Source organism: Furipterus horrens, unplaced genomic scaffold (genome assembly GCF_987537825.1).
Source record: "Furipterus horrens unplaced genomic scaffold, mFurHor1.1.pri manual_scaffold_10, whole genome shotgun sequence".
Taxonomy (NCBI): domain Eukaryota; kingdom Metazoa; phylum Chordata; class Mammalia; order Chiroptera; family Furipteridae; genus Furipterus; species Furipterus horrens.
In genome coordinates this window covers 56168099-56187508 of record NW_028327180.1, presented here as the reverse complement: position 1 = coordinate 56187508, position 19410 = coordinate 56168099, and the positions used below count along the sequence as shown (strand labels likewise).

At 41.4% G+C, this 19410-nt stretch overlaps 1 protein-coding gene across 5 annotated transcripts; it reads right to left on the bottom strand.

Moving 5' to 3' along the window:
• Nucleotides 1-715: 715 nt before the first annotated feature.
• On the bottom strand, nt 716-18418 carry LOC150000304 (CD209 antigen-like protein C). Of its 5 annotated transcripts, none has more exons than XM_090289032.1 (8): nt 3614-3770; nt 3362-3439; nt 3172-3258; nt 2829-2888; nt 2467-2544; nt 2059-2210; nt 1526-1638; nt 716-1154 (listed from the first exon to the last, which is right to left on the bottom strand). In XM_090289032.1, exons 1-8 carry the CDS (start codon nt 3642-3644, stop codon nt 1013-1015), a joined length of 741 nt encoding a protein of 246 aa, XP_090145158.1. In that variant the 5' UTR covers nt 3645-3770; the 3' UTR covers nt 716-1012. The 5 variants fall into 5 exon arrangements, with proteins under 5 accessions (XP_090145158.1, XP_090145160.1, XP_090145159.1 ...); XM_090289036.1 differs by having other exon boundaries at nt 1093-1154; nt 1490-1638; nt 3614-3773; XM_090289034.1 differs by lacking the exons at nt 3362-3439; nt 3614-3770 and adding an exon at nt 18244-18418.
• Between the last annotated feature and the right edge of the window lie 992 nt (nt 18419-19410).

Genomic DNA, 19410 nt, shown 5'->3' with positions numbered 1-19410 from the left:
TGGGTTCCTAACTTACCAACCTTCAAATAGTAAAATCATATGGAATTATCTGGTGGTTCCAATGTAATCAAAAGGGTCCTTCAAATGTGGAAGAGGAGGAAGAAGGGTCAGAGTTTGAGCTATGAAAATTGAGAAAGATCCATGTTGTTGTTGGCTTTGAAGGTGGAGGAAGGGGTAACCAGCCGAGAAGTGCAGACAGCCTTTAGAAGCTGGAAAAAGCAAGAAAATAGATTGTCCCCTTAAACCTCCAGAAGTGAACACAGACCTGCCAACACCTTAACTTCAGCTCAGTGACACCTATTTTGAGTCTGACTTCAAGAACCGTAAGATGATAAATTTGGGTTGTTTTAAGCCAGTAAGTTTGTGGTAATTTGTTACAGCATCCATCAAAAATGCATACACACACCTGAAATAATGTTTTCTCAACATGTATATAAAGGAAATCATAAAACTTTGCTGAAGGACATTTTAAAGGTACCTGAATAAATAACTGGTTTAATGAATGAATGAGTAGATAGACAGATATATAAATACACAGGTATATTTCCAACCAACATTACAAACTGATTCAAAACTGTATCTGGGAAATAAAGTGCACAGTAGTGGACAGAAACATCGAGAGAAGGCAACATCCTAGTGTATACCAACCATACTATAGGACTATAGGACACTAATAATTGAAACAGTGGCAAAAGAATACACAATAAGTTCAATGGAAGGCGTAAATGCAGTGTGTGACTTTATTAAGAGGATGTCATAGGGGCTGAGTGAGGGCACTGAGACTATCAATAGAAGAAGAGATATAGTCTATAGCCTATGAGGGATGGGCCTTAAAGGAGAAGGAGGTCTCTGAATCTCAGTATCTCAAAAACCTCACTTCCAGAGGAATAAAAACAGAAGTGGGTGGGGCCAGAGAAGAGTACATGGCCCAATTGCTAGCAGAGTGCATGCCCCAACTGCTTGATATCTGGGGGCCGTCAAGGGGCAGGGATGGGGTAGGGGACAGTGGCCCTCAAAGGCCTGGGCACGGAGTTGAGGGCTTCTCACAGATCCAGGAGAATTCTGCATTACATGTGATATCATTCCAGCCATCACCGAACAATTCCACACAATCTTCATCTCCCTTATTGTTAGGTTCCCCTTCTTTCCAGAAGCTGTGAACAGCATCAGACCATGAGTTCTCTCCCCCACCCAGAGCCCACCCCAAACCCACTGCTCCAGCAAATTTCCAAGAACCAGACAGAGGGTGGTGAATTCAGAGGCAGGGTTTTCAAAATGTGGGTTCAAACACCACCTCCCTCAATTAGCTCTGGCAAAGTAAAAATAAAAGAGTCCTGGGCCCATACCTAGACTCAGAGAATCAGACCCCCTACCACCACCCCACCACAGGTGGACGCAGGACTCTGCATATCAACCTACTTTCTCAAGTGATACTTCTCAACCCCAGAGTCTGAGCACCCCTGGTTTGGGGTGCAGGTCTCTTCCTTACCCTTTCCCTCCCAGGCCATTGTTTCTGGGAGGTCACCTGAGATGGAGGGAGCTGTTGTCCACCCATTGCCAGGACCCTTCATTGTGGTGGTCGCTCAGGCCTATCCAAGTGGGCTTATTATTTCTGATATTCCAAGATTGCAGGAATTTCTGGGGGTGGGGGAGATTTGGGCATGAGGAGGAAGGTTTGTGAAGGCCACCTATTCCATGCCTGCCCACATTTATGTGGTCCCTCGCCCCCTACAAAAGTCTGTTGTCTAGCCTGTAGCCCCTACATAAGTTGTATGTGTTCACATATGCATTAATGATATGGATGTGTGTAAATATGTCAGCTTATATCTCAGTCCACTTTGTGTCAACGGAGGGATTACTCTGAGTTTCCTTTCTTTCCACACATGGCTCCTCTCACATGACTTTCCCAAATCCATCATGATTCCTCATCCAGGAAGCCTTCCTTGACTGCATCTCCCCCTGAACCTCCATCTCTCAGAGAGCAGAGGAGGGTGACAGAAGCCTCTTTGTTGACCATTCACCTGGCCTAGCCTCAGACAGGAACCGGGCCCAGTATACCTGTTCCTCAGCAGTGTTGATAATCACCAGCTGAGCCCTCATATCCCGACAGGCAGAGGCGGAAGCTGTCCAAGTGCTCTGGGTCTGGGAGAAGGCATAGCAGCTTCCCTGGAAGAAGTCCCAATTCCAGGGGCAGGGACGGCACAGGCCAGCTGGGGAGCAGGGGCAGGGTTGGGTTGACCAGCTGGGGAGATAGGCCACTAGACTCCCAGGCCCCCAATACCAGCCTCAGATCGCGGGAACCCAGGGCTTGGCCCCTTCGTTCAGCTGTCAGTTCAGTCCCCAAGAAACCCACAAGAAAGATCCCACCTCCGCCCTACCATTTCCACACTGGCAGCCATGGAAGGTGAGCCTCAGCCCCACCTGTGACCCCACAACTCCCTCCTGGCCTTGATGTCTGAATCTTACTCAGGGTGGCATTCATCCAGGTCAGCTGCTGGTGGATCTCCTCCAGGTCTGACTGCAAATGCTCCTGCAAAGCAACCACTGGGAGGAGAGGACTTCAGTTACTAAGTGCCTACTGTGTGCTTGGTGCAGAGAGAGCCTCATCTCTGCATTTCAAGGTGACTGCAGCAGCCCATTATACAAGCAAGAAAACTGAGACTTAGGGAGCGACTTGCCTGACACTGCTGGCCCCCAGGACCTGATGAAGGGTTCCCATTCCCTCCCCTATTCCTGCCTGCTCTCCTCTGCCTCACAGCAGTGGCTGGTCAAAGGTCACACAACTCAGAGCCCTCTCCCACTACAGAACCCAGCCTCCAACCCCTCACCCAGGCTGCGGCTCCTGTGATGGTCCATCTCTCTTGGCAAGGATTGTTGGATCCTGGAGACTGCAACAGAGCAGAGAGTTCCCCCTTTATGCGGGCCTGCTGTATGCCTGGTCCTGTGCCAAGTTTGGGTTCAAGGTATCTGAGAATCTAACCCCCACACATGCAAACCCACCAGGAGGAAGATGAGCTGCATTTCACAGATGAGGAAACAGACTCGGAGAGGTAGTAATCAGCCCACGGTCACACAGGAGGTGACAGAGTCCCAACATCCCAGCCCTAGTGGTTTTGAGAACTGTGGAAAACCCCAAAGGACTCAGGACTCCAGCCCCAGCCCCTGACTCACCTTGAACCAGGGTGGTCAGCAGGAGCATGAAGAAACCCAAGGAAATGAGAAGCAGCATCAGAAGCAGAGGGGCCCGGGTCAGACACCCTGCAGGATAGGCAGAGCTGAGGGCTAGGGGCAGACCTCATCCCACCCCACCAATGCTGGCCCCTTCCCCACACACCTGCTCCTGAACTACCCACCCCAGTACCTGGCAAGCTCCTTAAGCTCCTAGGTAGCCCGGGGTCTTTCTCAGCTGATCTCTGGCCTTGAAATATCTCCCTCTCCTCTGAACAGGATAGAATACATTCAGCTGAACTTCAAAGCCTGCTGAGCCCTGCTGGAGACCAGACCCTCTCCCCTCCTTGCAGGCTAGAGGCCAGACCTGGACTCCCCCAACACCCTGGAACCCTGCCCTCCCCACTATCACCCCAGAATGGAAACTCAGCCTCATTAGGGCCACCTGGCTCCTTGGGGACACACAACTCTGCCATCCTCTTCTCTTCTCTGTTCTTTTGTGGAACTCCTCTCTGAACTGTGGTTTTTATAACCTCATATATCGCCTTCAACAGCTCCTCCTCAGGTCTATTCTTCCACCACTGAAGAAGAACAAGGAACCTACGTGGGGACACCACTTCCTCTCGGAAAAGTAGGGGGTAGAAATGAAATGCCTGACACAGCTGTGAGGGCGGGGGCAGGAGCTTTGCAGTGAACTCTAGTGCCAGAGGGCACTGCTCCAATCCCTATCGAGTCCTGGGACCTTCAGCCCCCACCTCATCAGAGCCTCGGTGTCCTCAGCAGTAAAATAGAACAATTACTCTTCCTCTTACTGTTATCGTGAGGTCTAGTGGGTATAAATTTGCTATCCCAACGTTAAATACTCAGTAGTAATAGCACTTAGCATATGCCCCCAACACCCAGTACCCAGTGCTGTGCATTCCTCCTCGCTGCAACAAATTAAAAAATCACAGATGTGCTCCTGGTGGTCTTTGGCTGAGGAGCACTGACATCTCACAATAGCCCTATGAAATGAGTACAGTTATTATCCTGCTTTACAAATGAGGAAACAGAAACAGAAACAGAGAGGGCAAGCAACTACCTGAGCTCACACAGCTTATAAGTGATGGGGCTGGGAGTTAGACCCAGGCAGGTAGACCCTCTGAGGCCCTCCTTAACCACTGCACTAAACAGTACCCTTTCCCACTTTGTAATTATTAAGTATTTTGTAGAGAGTGACTTTGAAACTATGTGTATCAAGCATTGAATTTATTTATGTATGGACTCCTAGTTTCTTATCTGATTCAATCAGTTTTATGGTACTATCTTTAATTTTAATCTATAGTGAATCTCTGTGCAAAATAAGGCAAATGGGGAAATGGCCAGTTTAGGAAGTTATCTTCAGATCAAGGAACGAAGCAGGATTATTTACTTAAGGGAAGATTAGGCTGGAGCAGAATAGACAACCTAGCAGTCTGTACAAATTATTCTTTACTACCAGACTCCTGTTACAGTCCTTTTTTATAGTATAACTCAGATACTAATGATTGACAAGACAAAGGGACAAAGAATGCAGTAGTGCCAGGAGCCATAGCTCCTAATGGTCTTGTGATAAGTGATTGCTTAAATCAGTACTGTCACTAATTTAATATTTATCTCAGTTGTCATGCCACAGAGGCTGTAACTAACAAAAACAAATTATAGCTACATTTTAAAGAACACAGATAATCATCAACTGGGAGGCTTTGATATGCTTGCTAAGGATGATGAGGTTGGTCACGGCATGAAACTTAAATATGAAATGAAATCCAGACCCAGGGGTGAAGTTGGTTTTGTTCACATTTACATCCATACACTCTATAGACAGCATAAATTAGATCATTTTATTTTTTATTTTTTATTTATTATATTTTATTGATTATGCTATTACAGTTTTCCTGATTTTTCCCCCATTGCCCCCTCCACCCAGGACTCCCCACTCCCTCAGGCAATCCCTACACCTTGTTCATGTCCACGGGTCATGCATATAAGTTCTTTGGCTACTCCGTTTCCTACACTGTACCTTACATCCCCATGGCTATTCTGTGACTACCTATTTGTACTTCTTAATCCCCTCACCCCTTCACCCATTCCCCCACAACCTCCCTCCCATCTGGCCACCATCAAAACGTTCTCCATGTCCATGATTCAGTCTCTGTTCTTGTTTGCTTAGGGTTGTTTTTGTTTTTTTTTTTAGATTCATTTGTTTATAGATATGTATTTATTGCCACTTTATTGTTCATAGTTTTGATCTTCTTTTCCTTAAATAAGTTCCTTTAACATTTCATATAATAAATTGTTTGGTGATGATGAACTCCTTTAGTGTTCTCTTGTCTGGGAAGCTCTTTATCTGCCCTTCCATTTTAAATGACAGCTTTGTTGGGGAGTGAATCTTAGCTATAGGTCCCTGCCTTTCATAGGTTTAAATATTTCTTTTCAATACCTTCTAGCCTGCAAGTTTCTTTAGAGAAATCAGCTGACAGTATTATGGGAACTCCCCTGTAGGTAACTAACTGCCTTTCTCTTGCTGCTTTTAAGGTTCTCTCCTTATCTTTAACCTTTGGCATTTTAATTATGATGTGTCATGGAGTGGACCTCTGCATCCTCTTATTTGGGACTCTTTGTACTTCTTGGACTTGCATGTCTATTTCCTTCACCAAATTAGGGAAGTTTTCTTTCATTATTTTTTTCAAATAGATTTCCAATTTCTTTCTATTCTCCTTCTTCTATGATGCAAATGTTAGACCACTTGTGTTGTCCCAGAGGCTGCTTATACTATACTTTTTTTTATTCTTTTTTTTCTCCTTGTCCTGATTGGTTGTTTTTGCTTCCTTATGTTCCAAATCATTGATCTGATTCGTGGTTTCTTCCACTCCACTGTTGTTTCCCTATAAATTGTTCTTTATTTCAATTAGTGTATCCTTCATTTCTGACTGGACCTTTTTTATGCTGCTGAGGTCCTCACTAAGTTCCTTGAGCATCCTTATAACCAGTGTTTTGAATTCTGCATATGATAGATTGCTAATCTCCATTTCATTTAGCTCTTTTTCTGGAGTTTTGATCTGTTCTTTTCATTTAGGCCATGTTTCTTTGTCTCCTTTTTTAGCAGCCACCCTATGTTTGTTTCTATGTATTAGGTAGAGCTGCTTTGACTCTGTGTCTTGGTAGTGTGGCCTAATGTAGTAGGTGTCCTGTAGGGTCCAGTGGCACAGCCTCCCCTATCACCCAGGCTGGGTACTCGAAGTGTGTCATTCATGTGGGCTGGGTATATCCTCCTCTTGTAGTTGAGACTTCATTGCTTTTGGAAGGTCAATGAGAGGGATTTACCCAGGCCAGTCAGTTGCAAAGACTGTCTATGACCACTGACCACCAACCTCTGCCCTCTATGGAGGATCAACTGTGCAGGGCCAGGGTGGTGGTGTTCTTATGTGGTTTGCAGCTGCCCATTGGGTGCACAGGCTGGGAGATTTCTTGGGTGGTGCAGAGAAAGGTCAGCCCCAGCCTGTGTTTTGCCCAAGCCACCCTGCCTGAGCTATAAAGCAATCTGAGATGGCTGCTACTTACGCTGGGCTTGGAGATTCCCAGGTGAAACCAAGCTGTGAAATTAGGCTGGCTGCTGCTAATGCTGGGCCAGGGACTCACTGAGGCCAGCAATTGCTTCTTTGAGATGATTTAGTAAGCTGTGAAGCAAGAGCCAAGACTGGCCATTCATATGGAAAAGCAGCTTGGGTGGGCCCGTAAGTTGGGTGGGGTGGAGTCTCTGCGGATCTCCAAGGTGGGTCAAACAGTGTTAGCCAGGATTATGGAGTCTCAGATATGGCACCAGCTTGCTGGTTCTGTGGCTCTGTGGCTCTGTTGGGCGAGGGTTTAGAAAAGGGACGATGAGCTCTGCTCACCTTGATGCCAGACACTTCAGTTTCTCCCTGTATGCCACTGGTGCCTTTCAAGCTGCTACCCCATGCTGGAACTAAGAGGGAGTGAGTATGAACAAGTGAGTCTATGTGTGGGTTCTTTAAGAGGAAGTGCTTGGGGCTCCAGGAGTTTCTTTCCCCAACTCAATCTCCACTGGTTTTTGCAGCCAGAAGTTGTGGGTACTTATCTTCCTGGCACTGAAACCCTGGGCTTGGGGGAGTCTGGAGTGGGACTAGGACTCCTCACTCCCAAAATATCCCTCCCAAATTTTAATCCACTACACGTGAGTGTAGGACCAGCCCATCTGCTTCTGCACCCCTTCTACTAGTCTGGATGGAGGTGGTTTCTTTAATTCTGTAGTTGTCAGGCTTCCATTCAACTCAATTTCTGATGGTTCTGAGTGATGGTTATTCTATATTTTAGTTGTAATTTTGATGTGGTTGTGCAAGGAGATGAGTCATGTCTGCCTACACTGCATCTTGACCAGAAGTGTCCTAATTAGATCATTTTTATCCATTCTGACGATCTCTGCCCTTGAAGTGAAGAGTTTCACCCATTTATATTTAATGTAATTACTGATAAGGTAGGGTTTATACCTGCCATTTTGCTATTTGGTTTTTATATGCCCCAAGTCTTTTGGTTCCTCAGTTCCTCCATTACTATATTTTGTATTAAATAGATATTTTCTGGTGTATAATTTAAATTTTCTTGTTTGTTTTTACTATTTATTTTTAAATTATTTTCTTAGTGCTTGCCCTGGGGATTACTAAATCTTAATTTTAGTAGTATGCAAAATTTTGCTCCTATATAGTTCCATTTCCCATTCCTTTTATGCTTCTATTACCACAGTTTACATCTTCATACATGTGTGCTCAACTTTGATTTCTAATTATTACATCATACAGTTGTCTTTTAAATCATGGTGGTAACAAAAAAATGCATTTATACTGTCTTTTATATTTACCTATGTAGATCCACATTTCTGTCCTGAAATACTCCCTTCATTTCTTTTATTGTGGTAAAATACACATAAAATAAAATTCACCATTTAAACTGTACAGTTCAGTGGCATTTAGTACATTCACAACATGGTGGATGTTGTGTAACCATCACAGTTCTAGTTCCAGAACATTTTCATCACTCCAAAAGGAAACCTCATACCATTTAAGAAGTCACTCCACATTCCCACCTCCCCACAGAGCCTGAAAACCTATTCTATATTTTGTCTCTATCAATTTACCTGTTCTGTATATTTCTTATAAATGGAATCATACAACACCCTTTGTGTCTGACTTCTTTTACTTAGCATAATGTTTTCAAGGTTCATCACTGTTGTCACATATATCTGTGCTTTATTCCTTTCTATGGCTGAATAATGTAGTTTTTCTGGATATACAACTCTTGGCTGACAGGTTTTTTTCTTCTTTCAGCATTTCAGATATGTTTCCCCTTCTGGTCTAATTGGTTTCTAATGAAAAATAAGCTGTTACTCTTATTGGGGATCACTTGTACATGATGAGACATTTCTCTCTTGCTGCTTTCAAGATTTTCTCTTTGTCTTTAACAGTTTGATGATTATGTGTCTAAGTGTGGATCTTTTTCAGTTTATCCTACTTGAAATTTTTTGAGCTTCTGGATGTGTAGCCTATCATTTACATCAAATGTTGGAGTTTTCAGCCATTCTTTCTTCAAATATTCTGTCTCCCTCTTTCCATTCCTCCTCTCCTTCTGACACTTGCATTATGCATATTTTGGTATACTTGATGGTATCCTTCAGGTCTCTGAGGCTCTGTAAATATTTATTTTTTTGTTCCTCAGACTGAATAATTTCTTTTTTAAAATTATTGTTCTATTATAGTTTTCCCATTTCCTCCCCTTGCTCTCCCCTGCCCCACCTACCCCAGACCCTGTCCCACTGTCAATCCCCACCCTGTTGTCCATGTCCATGGATTATTTATACTAGTTCTTTGATTAAACCCTTCCCCTTCTTTTCCCCCCTTTTCCCCCTCCCAACTCCCCTCTGGTCCCTATCAGTCTGTTCCTTGTTTACATGCCTCTGGTTCTATCTGTTTTGTTCATTGGGTTTCTGTATTAAGTGAGATCATGTGTTATTTGTTTTTCACCACCTGGCTTATTTCAATAAGCATAATACTCTCCAGTTCCATACATCCATGTTTTTGCAAAAGGTAAGGAGTTCCTTCTTTCTTTCTGCTGTGTAGTATTCCATTGTGTAAATGTACCACAGTTTTTTAGTGCACTCATCCACTGATGGGCACTAAGACGGTTTCTAGCATTTGGCTATTGTAAATAGCACTGCTCTGAACATAGGGGTGCATAGGTTCTTTTGAATTGGTGTTTCATAATTCTTTGGGTATAATCCAAGCAATGGAATTACTGGATCAAAAGGCAGCTTCACTTTTAGTTTTCTGAGGAAATTCCATACTGTTTTCCACAGTAGATACCCTAGTCTGCATTCCCACAAACAGTGCACTAGGGTTCCCTTTTCTCCACATCCTCACTAGCACTTGTTGTTTGTTGATTTATTAATGATGGCCATTCTGACTGGTGTGAGATGGTATCTCATTGTGGTTTCAATTTGCATCTCTCTGATGGCTTGTGATGTTGAGCATGACTATGGGCCCTCTGTACGTCCTCCTTGGAAAAATGTGTCCTTTGTTCTTTTTTTTTTAATTTTATTTTTTGGTTTTTCAATTACAGCTGTCCCATTTTTCCCCCATTGCTCCTCCCCATTCAGCCCACTCCTTCTCCCACAATCATATCCCTCCCCATTGTCCATGTCCATGAGTCATTTCTACATGTTCCTTGACTAAACCCTTCCCTTACCTATCACCCTTCTCTCCCTCCCCCCTCCCCCATATTGACTGTTATTCTGCTCCTTGTCCTATTTAGTTCATTTGTTTATGTTGTTCTTTAGTTTCCTGTATTCGGTGATATTATATGATATTTTTCTTCTTTGCCTGGCTTATTTCACTAAGCATAATTCTCTCTAGTTCCATCCATGTTGTCGCAAATGACAGGAGAGACCAAATCCTTTGCTCATTTTTTAACTGGATTGCTTGTCTTCCTGATCATATAAGTGCTTTACATATTTTGGAGATCAAACCGTTGTCCAATGTATCATTGACAAAAGGTTTTCCCATACAGGTGGTTGCCTTTTCATTTTACTAATGTTTTCTTTAGCTGGGCAGAAAATTTTTAGCTTCATATAGTCCCATTTATTTATTATTTCCTTTATTCCCCTTGTCCTAGGAGACATATCAGTGAAAATATTGCTGCATGGGATATCTGAAATTTTACTGCCTGTTTTCCTCTGGGACATTTCTGGTGTCACAGCTTACATTTAAGTCTTTTATTCATCTTGTGTTTATTCTGGTACATGGTGTAAGTTGGTGGTCTAGTTTCATTTTTTTGCATGTCCCTGTTTAGTTCTACCAACACCATTTGTTAAAGAGGCTATTTTACTCCATTTTATGCTCCTGCTTGTAGATTTTGTTTATCTTTTCAAAGAATAGGCTCCTGGATTTATTGATCCTTGAATTGTTCTTTTAGTCTCTATGTCATTTAATTCTGCCCTGATCTTGACTATTCCCTTCCTTCTACACACTAGGCTTTGTTCATTGTTGTTTCTCTGGTTTTTGTAGATGTAGGGTAAGGTTGTTTATTTGAAATTCTTCTATCATTTTTAAACAGGCCTCTTTGCTATGAACTTCCCTCTCAGGACTACATTTGCTATGTCCCATATGTTTTGGGCTGTTGTGTGTTCGTTATCATTTGCTTCCAGAAACTTTTTCATTTCTTCCTTGATGTCATTGTCAACCCATTCATTGTTTAATGTGTGTTATTCAGTCTCCATGAATTTGAAATTTTTTGAACTTTTTCCTTGAGGTTGGTTTCTAGTTTCAAGCCATTGTGATCTGAGAAGCTGCTTGATATCATTTCAATTTTTCTTAATTTTGTTGAGGCTTTTTTTCTGTCTGATTGTGTGGTCAACCTTTGAAAATGTTACATGTACATTTGAAAAGAACGTATATTTTGCTTCTTTGGGATGAAAGATTCTGTATATATCAAATGCCACAATATCTTTGATGTTTCTTTGCTTGGAAGATCTGTCCATTGTTGGCAATGGGTTGTTAAAATCCTCTACCATGAATGTGTTGCTGTCAATATCCTTCTTGAAGTCCTCCAAGATTTTCCTTATATATTTGGGTGCTCCTATGTTGGAGGCATATATGTTTGCAAGGGTTGTATCTTCTTAATGGATTGTTTCCTTAGGAATTATGATAGCTAAGTGCTGGAAACAGCCTAAGTGCCCATCTGTAGATGAGTGGATCAAAAAACTGTGGTACATTTACACAATGGAATACTAGACAGCAGAAAGAAAGAAGGAACTCCTGCCATTTGCGACAACATGGATGGAACTAGAGAGAATTATGCTTAGTGAAATAAGCCAGGCAAAGAAAGAAAAATACCATATAATATCACCTAATACAGGAAACTAAAGAACAACATATACAAACGAACTAAATAGGACAAGGAGCAGAATAACAGTCAATAGGGGGGAGGGGGAGGGAGAGAAGGGGGATAAGAAAGGGAAAGATTTAGTCAAGGAATGTGTATAAATGACTCATGGACATGGACAATGGGGAGGGATATGATTGTGGGAGAAGGGGTGGGCTGCGTGGGGGGAACAATGGGGGGAAAATGGGACAGCTGTAATTGAAAAACCAAAAAATAAAATTAAGAAAAAAAAAGAAACATAAAGTTAACATTCTAAAAAAAAAAGAATTATGAAATAGCATTCTTTGTCTCTTTTTATGGCCTTTGTTGTGAAATCTATTTTGACTGATATAAGTATTGCTACACCATCTTTTTTTTATTTTTTTTATTTTATTTTATTTTTTTTACAACCATCTTTTTTTTTAATGTCCATTTGCTTGAAATATTTTTTCCATTCCTTCGCTTTCAGTCTGTGTAGATCTTTTGTTCTGAGGTGGGTCTCTTGTAGACAGCATATACGCGGGTCATGTTTTCTTATTCATTCAGCTACCCTATGTCTTCTGATTGGAGCACTTAATCCATTTATATTTAAGTATTATTGATAGATATTTATTTACTGTTTTGTTTCCCTGTGCCTATGTTTCTCTCTCTCTCTCTCTCTCTCTCTCTCTCTCTCTCTCTCTCTCTGTCTTCAGCTTCTTAAAGCGGTCCCTTTTAGCATCTCTTGCAATGCTGGTTTGGTAGAGATATATTCTTTTAGCCTTCCTTTTGACTATAAAACTCCTTATTTTGCCTTCCATTTTCAATGAGGGCCTTGCTGGGTAGAGTAGTCTTGGTTATAGGCCTTTGTTTTTTATTACTTGGAATATTTTTTGCCATTCCATTCTGGCTTGTCGTGTTTCTGTTGAGAAATCAGCTGATAGCCTTGTCGGAGCTCTCTTGTATGTTATTAGCTGTTTCTCATTTGCTGCCTTTGGGATTGTCTCTTTGTCTTTGACTTTTCCCAGTTTCATTATGTGTTTTAGAGTGAGCCTCTTTGGATTCATCTTGATTGGAACCCTCTGTGCTTCCTGGACTTCTGTGACTTTTCCTCTCATCATGTTTGGGAAGTTTTCTATCATTGCTTTTTTAAACAGGTTTTCTATCCCTTGCTCCCATTCTTCTCCTTCTGGTATCCCTATGATACAGATATTATTACATATCATGTTGTCCTGAAGCTCTCTTAAACCTTCTTCATTCTTTTTAAGTCTTTTTTCATTTTGTTGCACTGTCTGGGAATTTTTTTCTATGTTGTCCTCTAGCTCCCTGATCCAATCCTCTGCTTCATCTAACCTGCTTTTGATTCCTTCTATTGTGTTCTTCAGTTCAGAAATTGTATTCTTCATTTTGTCCTGGCTCTTACTGATAGCTTCTATGTCCTTTTTCATGCTGGTGTAGTTCTCAGTAAGTTCCTTGTAGCTTCCCTGGAGTTCTCTGTAGTTTTATCTGATCTTGCTGAATTCATTGAGCTTCCATATAACCATTGTTTTCTTATTTATTTTTTAATTGTTTTTCTATTACAGTTGTCCCATTTTTCCCCCAATGTCTCCCCTGTCCTGCTCACCTCCCCCATCTCCAACAGTCATTCCTCACCCTGTTTTTCATGTCCATAGGTCATTTATTCTAGTCTCTTGAATAGGCCCTTCCCCTTCTTTCTCCCATTTTCCCCTCCTCTCTCCCCCCAGTCACTGTCAGTCTGTTCCTTGTTTACATGCCTCTGGGTCTATTTTGTGCATTTGTTAGTTTTTTTCATTATGTTCCTGTACTAGGCGAGATCATATGGTATTTGTCTTTCACCACTTGGATTATTTTACTGAGCATAATACTTTCCAGTTCCATCCATGTTGTCGCAAATGGTAGGAGTTTCTTCTTTCTTTCTGCTGAGTAGTATCCCATTGTGTAAATGTACCACAGTTTTTTGATCCATTCATTCACTGATGGGAAGTTAGGCTGTTTTCAGAACTTGGCTATTGTAAATAACACTGCTGTAAACATAGGGGTGCCTAGATTCTTTTGAATTGGTGTTTCAGGATTCTTTGGGTATAATCCTAGCAGTGGAATCACTGAATCAAAAGGCAGTTCCACTTTTAGTTTTCTCAGGAAATTCTGTACTCTTTTTCATAGTGGCTGCACCAGTCTGTATTCCCCCCAACAATGTACTAGGGTTTCCTTTTCTCCGCATCCTCTTCAGCACTTGTTGTTTGTTGATTTGTTAATGATGGCCATTCTGACCATTGTGAGGTGGTATAGCATTGTGTTTCTTTTTAATATGCTTTATTGATTATGCTGTGACAGTTGCCTGAATTTCTTTTCCCTTTGTTCCCCTCCACCCAGTGAGCCACCTCTCTCCAGTTGCCCCCCCCCACCAGTCCATACCCATTGGTTGTGCATATAGTTCTTCTCAACATCTTCCTGTGTACTCCACTCCTTCCTACTATGCTTCTTAATTTCTGTACCATCTTCCTCCCTTTCCCCCTTCCCCTTCCCTGCTGAGTTCCCCCCATAATATTCCCCATGCCTATAATTCTTTTCCCACTCTTGTTGCCTACTTAGTTTGCCTTTATTTCAGTTCCCTGGCTTCTGTTGTTGGTTGTTGTGATATAGTTTTCATTTTAATATTCATAGTTTTGATTCTCTTTCTCCTGAACAAGTCCATTTAAAATTTCATATAACAGTGGTTTGGATCTGATGAACTCCTTCAGTTTTACTTTGTCCTGGAAGCACTTTCTCTGCCCTTCTATTCTGAATGACAGCTTCGCTGGACAGAGTAACTGTGGTTGTAGGATTTTGCTTTTCATTACTTGAATATTTCTTGCCAATCCCTTCTTGCCTCAGAGTTTCTTTTGAGAAATCCGCTGATAGTCTTATTGGGACCCCTTTGTACATAATTCTCTTCTTCTCTCTTGCTTTTAAGAGTCTCTCTATTCTTAATTTTTGACATTTTGATTATAATGTGTTTATAATGTGTTTATAATTATAATGTGTTTTGGTGTGGTTCTCCCTGGGTCCAGTTGTTTTGGAACTCTCTGTGCTTCCTGGATCTGTAAATCTATTTTCTTCCCCAAGTTAGGGAAGTTCTACTTCATTAGTTTTTCACATAATTTTTCAATTTCTAGTTCTTCTTCACCTTCTATCCCATAGCTTTCTGAGCCTCTCCTCATTTTCCTCACTTTTTATTTCCTCTTTCTGCACTGGTTGACTGTTTTTTCCTTCCCTATTTGCAATTTGTTGATTTGATCCCTGGTTTTCTTGCCCTCACTACTAGTTTCATATGTGTTTTTGTTCATTTCAGCAGGACTAACCTTCATTTCTTCCCCATCTTGTTTAAGATTTGCTGTTAGGTCTGTAAACATTTTTATAACCAAAGCTCTGAACTGTGCCTCAGAAAGATTTCCTATCTGCTGCTTCGTTAGGTTAGATATTTCCTATCTGGTCAGTTGCATCACCAGGATCTCTATCATGATCTGTGCCATCCTGACACTTTTGTGATTACCTCTGCTTCCTGGGCGGGGCTGTCATGCATCCTACGCTATAGGGAGTGGAGTCTCATGCACTCGTCACAAATGGGCAACCCTTCTCACCACGCTGTGGAGTTTTCTGTGGAGGTGGGGGTCCAAGATGGATTCCTGCCATTCACTCTCCACTGAGAGACTGAGAGCCTCCTCCTCCATCCCCACCCCCTCCAGGCCTCACAGTCCAAGGCAATTGGGGTTCACTTTCCCCGGCCTTGGAATTGCAAGCTGACGGGTCTGGTCTGCAGCTGGGGTTGCTCCCCAGATGCTTCTCGCCTCTCCTTAAAAATGGGTGTCTGTACTTACCGCCATCCCACTGCCATCACCGCTGCTGCCGCCACCAGTACAGCTTGACCTCTCCTTCCCGGCTTCACCGCTCCCACCTGTCTGGATGAGCACCACTTCTATATAACTTCATACGTTGGACTTCCATTTATTTTCTGGAACGCCTGGTTATTTCTGGTTTTGCGGTAGTTGTATTCCGTCTTAGTTGTGGGGGGAGACAGAGCATGTCAGTCTAGGCCTCCATCTTGGCCAGAAGTCTCCTTGTTGTTGTGGTTTTAATTTGCATCTCTGATGGCTAGTTATGTTGAGCATTCTTTCATATGCATATGGACCCTCTGTATGTCCTTTTGAAGAAGTGTCTATTCAGGTCCTTTGCCCATTTTTTCATTGGGTTATCTGTCTTCTTAGCATTGATTTGTATATATTTTTTTATATATTTTGGAAATTAAACCCTTGTCTGAGGTATTATTGGCAAATAAGTTTTCCCATACAGTTGGTTCCCTTTTCATCTTGCTGATGTTTTCTTTCACTGAGCAGAAACTTTAAAAAGATGTAGTCCCATTTGTTTATTCTTTCCTTTATTTTCCTTGCCCTCAGAAATATATTGGCGAAAATATTGCTACATGTGATAGCTGAGATTTTACTGCCTATCTTTTCCTCTGTGACTTTTGTGGGGTCAGTGCTTACATATAACTATTACTTTGAATTCCATGTCTGATAGTTTGCTTGCCTCTATTTCATTTAGCGCTCTTTCTGGGGATTCCTCCTCTCCTTTTGATAGGAGGGGTTGTTTCTTTGTGTCCCCATTTTAGATGACTCTTCTTGTTTGTTTATGCTTCTTAGCAGTCTTCTTTGACTTTCTGCCTTCATGGTGGGACCTTCTGTGGTAGTCATCCTGTGTGATTCAGTGGTGCATTCTCTTTGATCCCCTGAGCTTGATTATCTTGGGATGCTTTTTATGTCATTTATTTGAGCTGTCTAGTTGTATTTGGGTTTTGATTGTTTTTGTGTTGCTCTTTGGTGGATTCTTTTCTCCAGCTAGCTCACTGAGAATCACTCTGCCCACATGTCTTTTACACTGTTGTTGAGTTGCTACCAAAACAAAACCACATGAACCAGACAAGAAACCCACACCCACAATCACACTATCAACAGCAAATGAGCCAGTATTAATATGGATGTAAAGAAATTAAGACTATTATAAGAAAGGAAAAACAGGTAAGAGTTGACTAACTGAAATAAAAATTATTTTTGAGAAGGGAGAGGGAGGAGCAATAAGAGTAGCAAGTAGGGTCAAGACAATGAGAGAAAGAAAGTAAAATTTACATCATATATTAAAAATGGAGGGGAGAAGGCAGATGAAGTAAGAGAGGGGAAGCTTACAGTATTAGGTTTAATACTATATTTAATATGGAGCAAGAGAACAGAAACAAAAAAATAAGAAAGAAGAATAAGAAGACTAAATAGGAACCAAATTAGAGAAAAAGTTTCACCACAGCACTATCAGGAACCAATGAGCTAAGATAGTATGTTGGGATGGAAGTAAGAGGTATAAAAAATAAAAAGCTTATGAGATGTCTAGAGGAAAGGGAAGTGATTTTGAGATGATAGAGGAAGAAGGAATACTAGGAGTGAGGAATGAAAACCAGACTAAGATAGGGAAAAAATTAATTTAAAGTGAAAGAAGGAAAGGACTGGAGGAAGGTATGAATGGAATAGGAGGGGCGATGATAGACTTGAAATTTTAAATACCAAAATAGTGCAAATCTATTAATAAAATTGCAAAAATGCCACAACTACCAACATATCCACAATCAATGGGCAAATATTTATCAAGGTGGAGAGAGAATAGTTGTATTTTATTAATGGGAAAAATAATGTGAGGTGACTAATGACAAGAAAAATGGTTTTGAGTGGCTGCAGAAGGGAGAAATAGTGTGTGTGCAGAATGGAAACAAGTCATAGCAAGAGAGAAGATAGAATTTAAAACAAAAATAAGAAAAGGAATCAGATGGTAAAATGGAGTAGGAGAAGAAAGGAACAAATTATGATATTTGAAATAAATTATAATATAAAAACTAGTTACTTAAAATGCGCAAACTGGGAGGATAAGAAATTAATGTTAAAGAGCTATGCAGGAGAAAAATAACTCATGTAGCAAACTGTGGTGGAATTTGTTTCCATAGTATCTGCTTTTTACTGCTTTCTTCTCTTTCTGGATCTGTCCCTGGGGATGTCAGATCATGTCCCAGTCTGGGCCTAGCCAGTCTGTTCAAGACTACCAGTGATCTACTGCCCGTGGCTGCCTCTTTCCATTGTTAATCTAGCCACTCTGTAATCAGCAGTCAGACTTAAGAACTGCAGGGTGAGGCAGAGTAATTCCTGCATGTGGGGCTCTTGCTTCCCCTCAGACTGATATCACTTGGAGGAGATGGCTCCTGCAGTATAGGGGATGAGTCAGCAGTGCGGTCCCATTGGCTGCTCCATCAGTTCTTTCCCCAAAGCCACCACCTCAAACTGTCCTCAGGCATCTCTAGTCCACTCTGCCCTCCCTCTATCAGAGCCCAGGGTAAGTAGGTGCAAATGCAATTTTGTGTATTTTCCCTTTAAGAATCTCTCTGTCTCCAGCCATCTCTCAGGATGGGGGGAAAAATGCCTCTTTTCTATTTTCACAGCTGGTGCTATTTGGTTTACCCTCTGTTCTGATGCTACAGGTTCGTGGGCCCAGCTTGGGGTTTAGACCCCACACTTCTCAGGGGCACCCTCAGGACACTGAAATATTTATCCATACCTTCAGCTGCCACATGTGGGAGCCCAGCCAGCCCTCTCACGTCTCTTCCTCACTCTGTACCAGACACGTGATGAAGTGTTTTTTCTGTCTGTCCATGCTAATAAAACTTCTCTCCAGCCAGTGTTCAGTTGGTTATTCCAGATGATTTATCCACAATTAAGTTGTAATTCCATACTAGTTTTGGGAGGAGGTTACTGTAGCTTCCACTTACTCCTCTACCATCTTGGATCTTCTGGATAATTTCAATGGACCCATGTTCAATTCTTACTGATTCTTTCTTCTTCCTAATCAAATCTGCTATTGGACTCTAGTAAAAAAAAATTTTTCAGTTATTATATCTTACAACTTCAGAATTTCTATATGGTTCCTTTTTTATAATTTCTCTCTTTGTTGATATTCTCTATTTGGTGATATTGTTATTGTACTTTTCTTTAGTTCTTTAGATAAGATTTCTTTTAGTTCATTAAACATATTAAAAATAGCTGATTTAAAGTATTTATCTAGTAAGTGCAAAATCTGGGCTTATGCAGGGACAGTTCCTATTCACTGCTTTTTCTCTTGTGTGTGGGTAATCTTTCCTTGTTTTTTTAATATAGCTTATAAATTTTTGTTGAAAACTCGACATTTCAAATAATATGATTTAATAATAGAATATGGCAGCTATGGACATCAGATTTTTTCCTCCTCTTTGTTGATACTGCTGTTTGTTGAAGTTGTTTTTTGTTTATTTAATGACTTTTCTGACTTCTGTAAAGTCTATAGTCTCCATTGTGTATGGCCACTAAAATCACTACTCAGCTCAGTAGTTAGGTAGTGGTAGTAATTGGACAGAGATTTCCTTAAATGCCTGAAACTAAAAATCTCCCAATCTTGGTTGAGGATCTCAGTGTGTTTGGACATGACTTAAACACTTAGTCTGGCAGGTTGCAACTGTGCCTTAGCCTTTACTTTCTGCTTTCCCCAAGCCTCATAGCCAGCCAGAAGTGAGAACCTAGACCCTTCTCAGATCTTTCCTGGACATGCACAAAACCCTATGCATGCATGTGGCCTTCCAGATTCCCAGGAATTTGTTGGAACTTTTAAAAGCTCCTAAGGATATTTCATTCACTAATTTTTTTCTTTTTAAGAATTTTGGTGAGGCTATTATTTGCCCCAACTGTTATTCAT

Bases quoted from the DNA above. Each gene is read 5' to 3' on its own strand.
- LOC150000304 (XM_090289032.1), bottom strand. From the start codon at position 3,644: ATGGCAGAGTTGTGTGTCCCCAAGGAGCCAG. The intron at 2,545-2,828 runs GTGAGGGGTTGG...CTCTCCTCCCAG, and splicing joins TCACAGGAGCCGCAGCCTGG to TGGTTGCTTTGCAGGAGCAT. The intron at 2,211-2,466 runs GTAAGATTCAGA...CCTGCTCCCCAG, and splicing joins CTGGATGAATGCCACCCTGA to CTGGCCTGTGCCGTCCCTGC.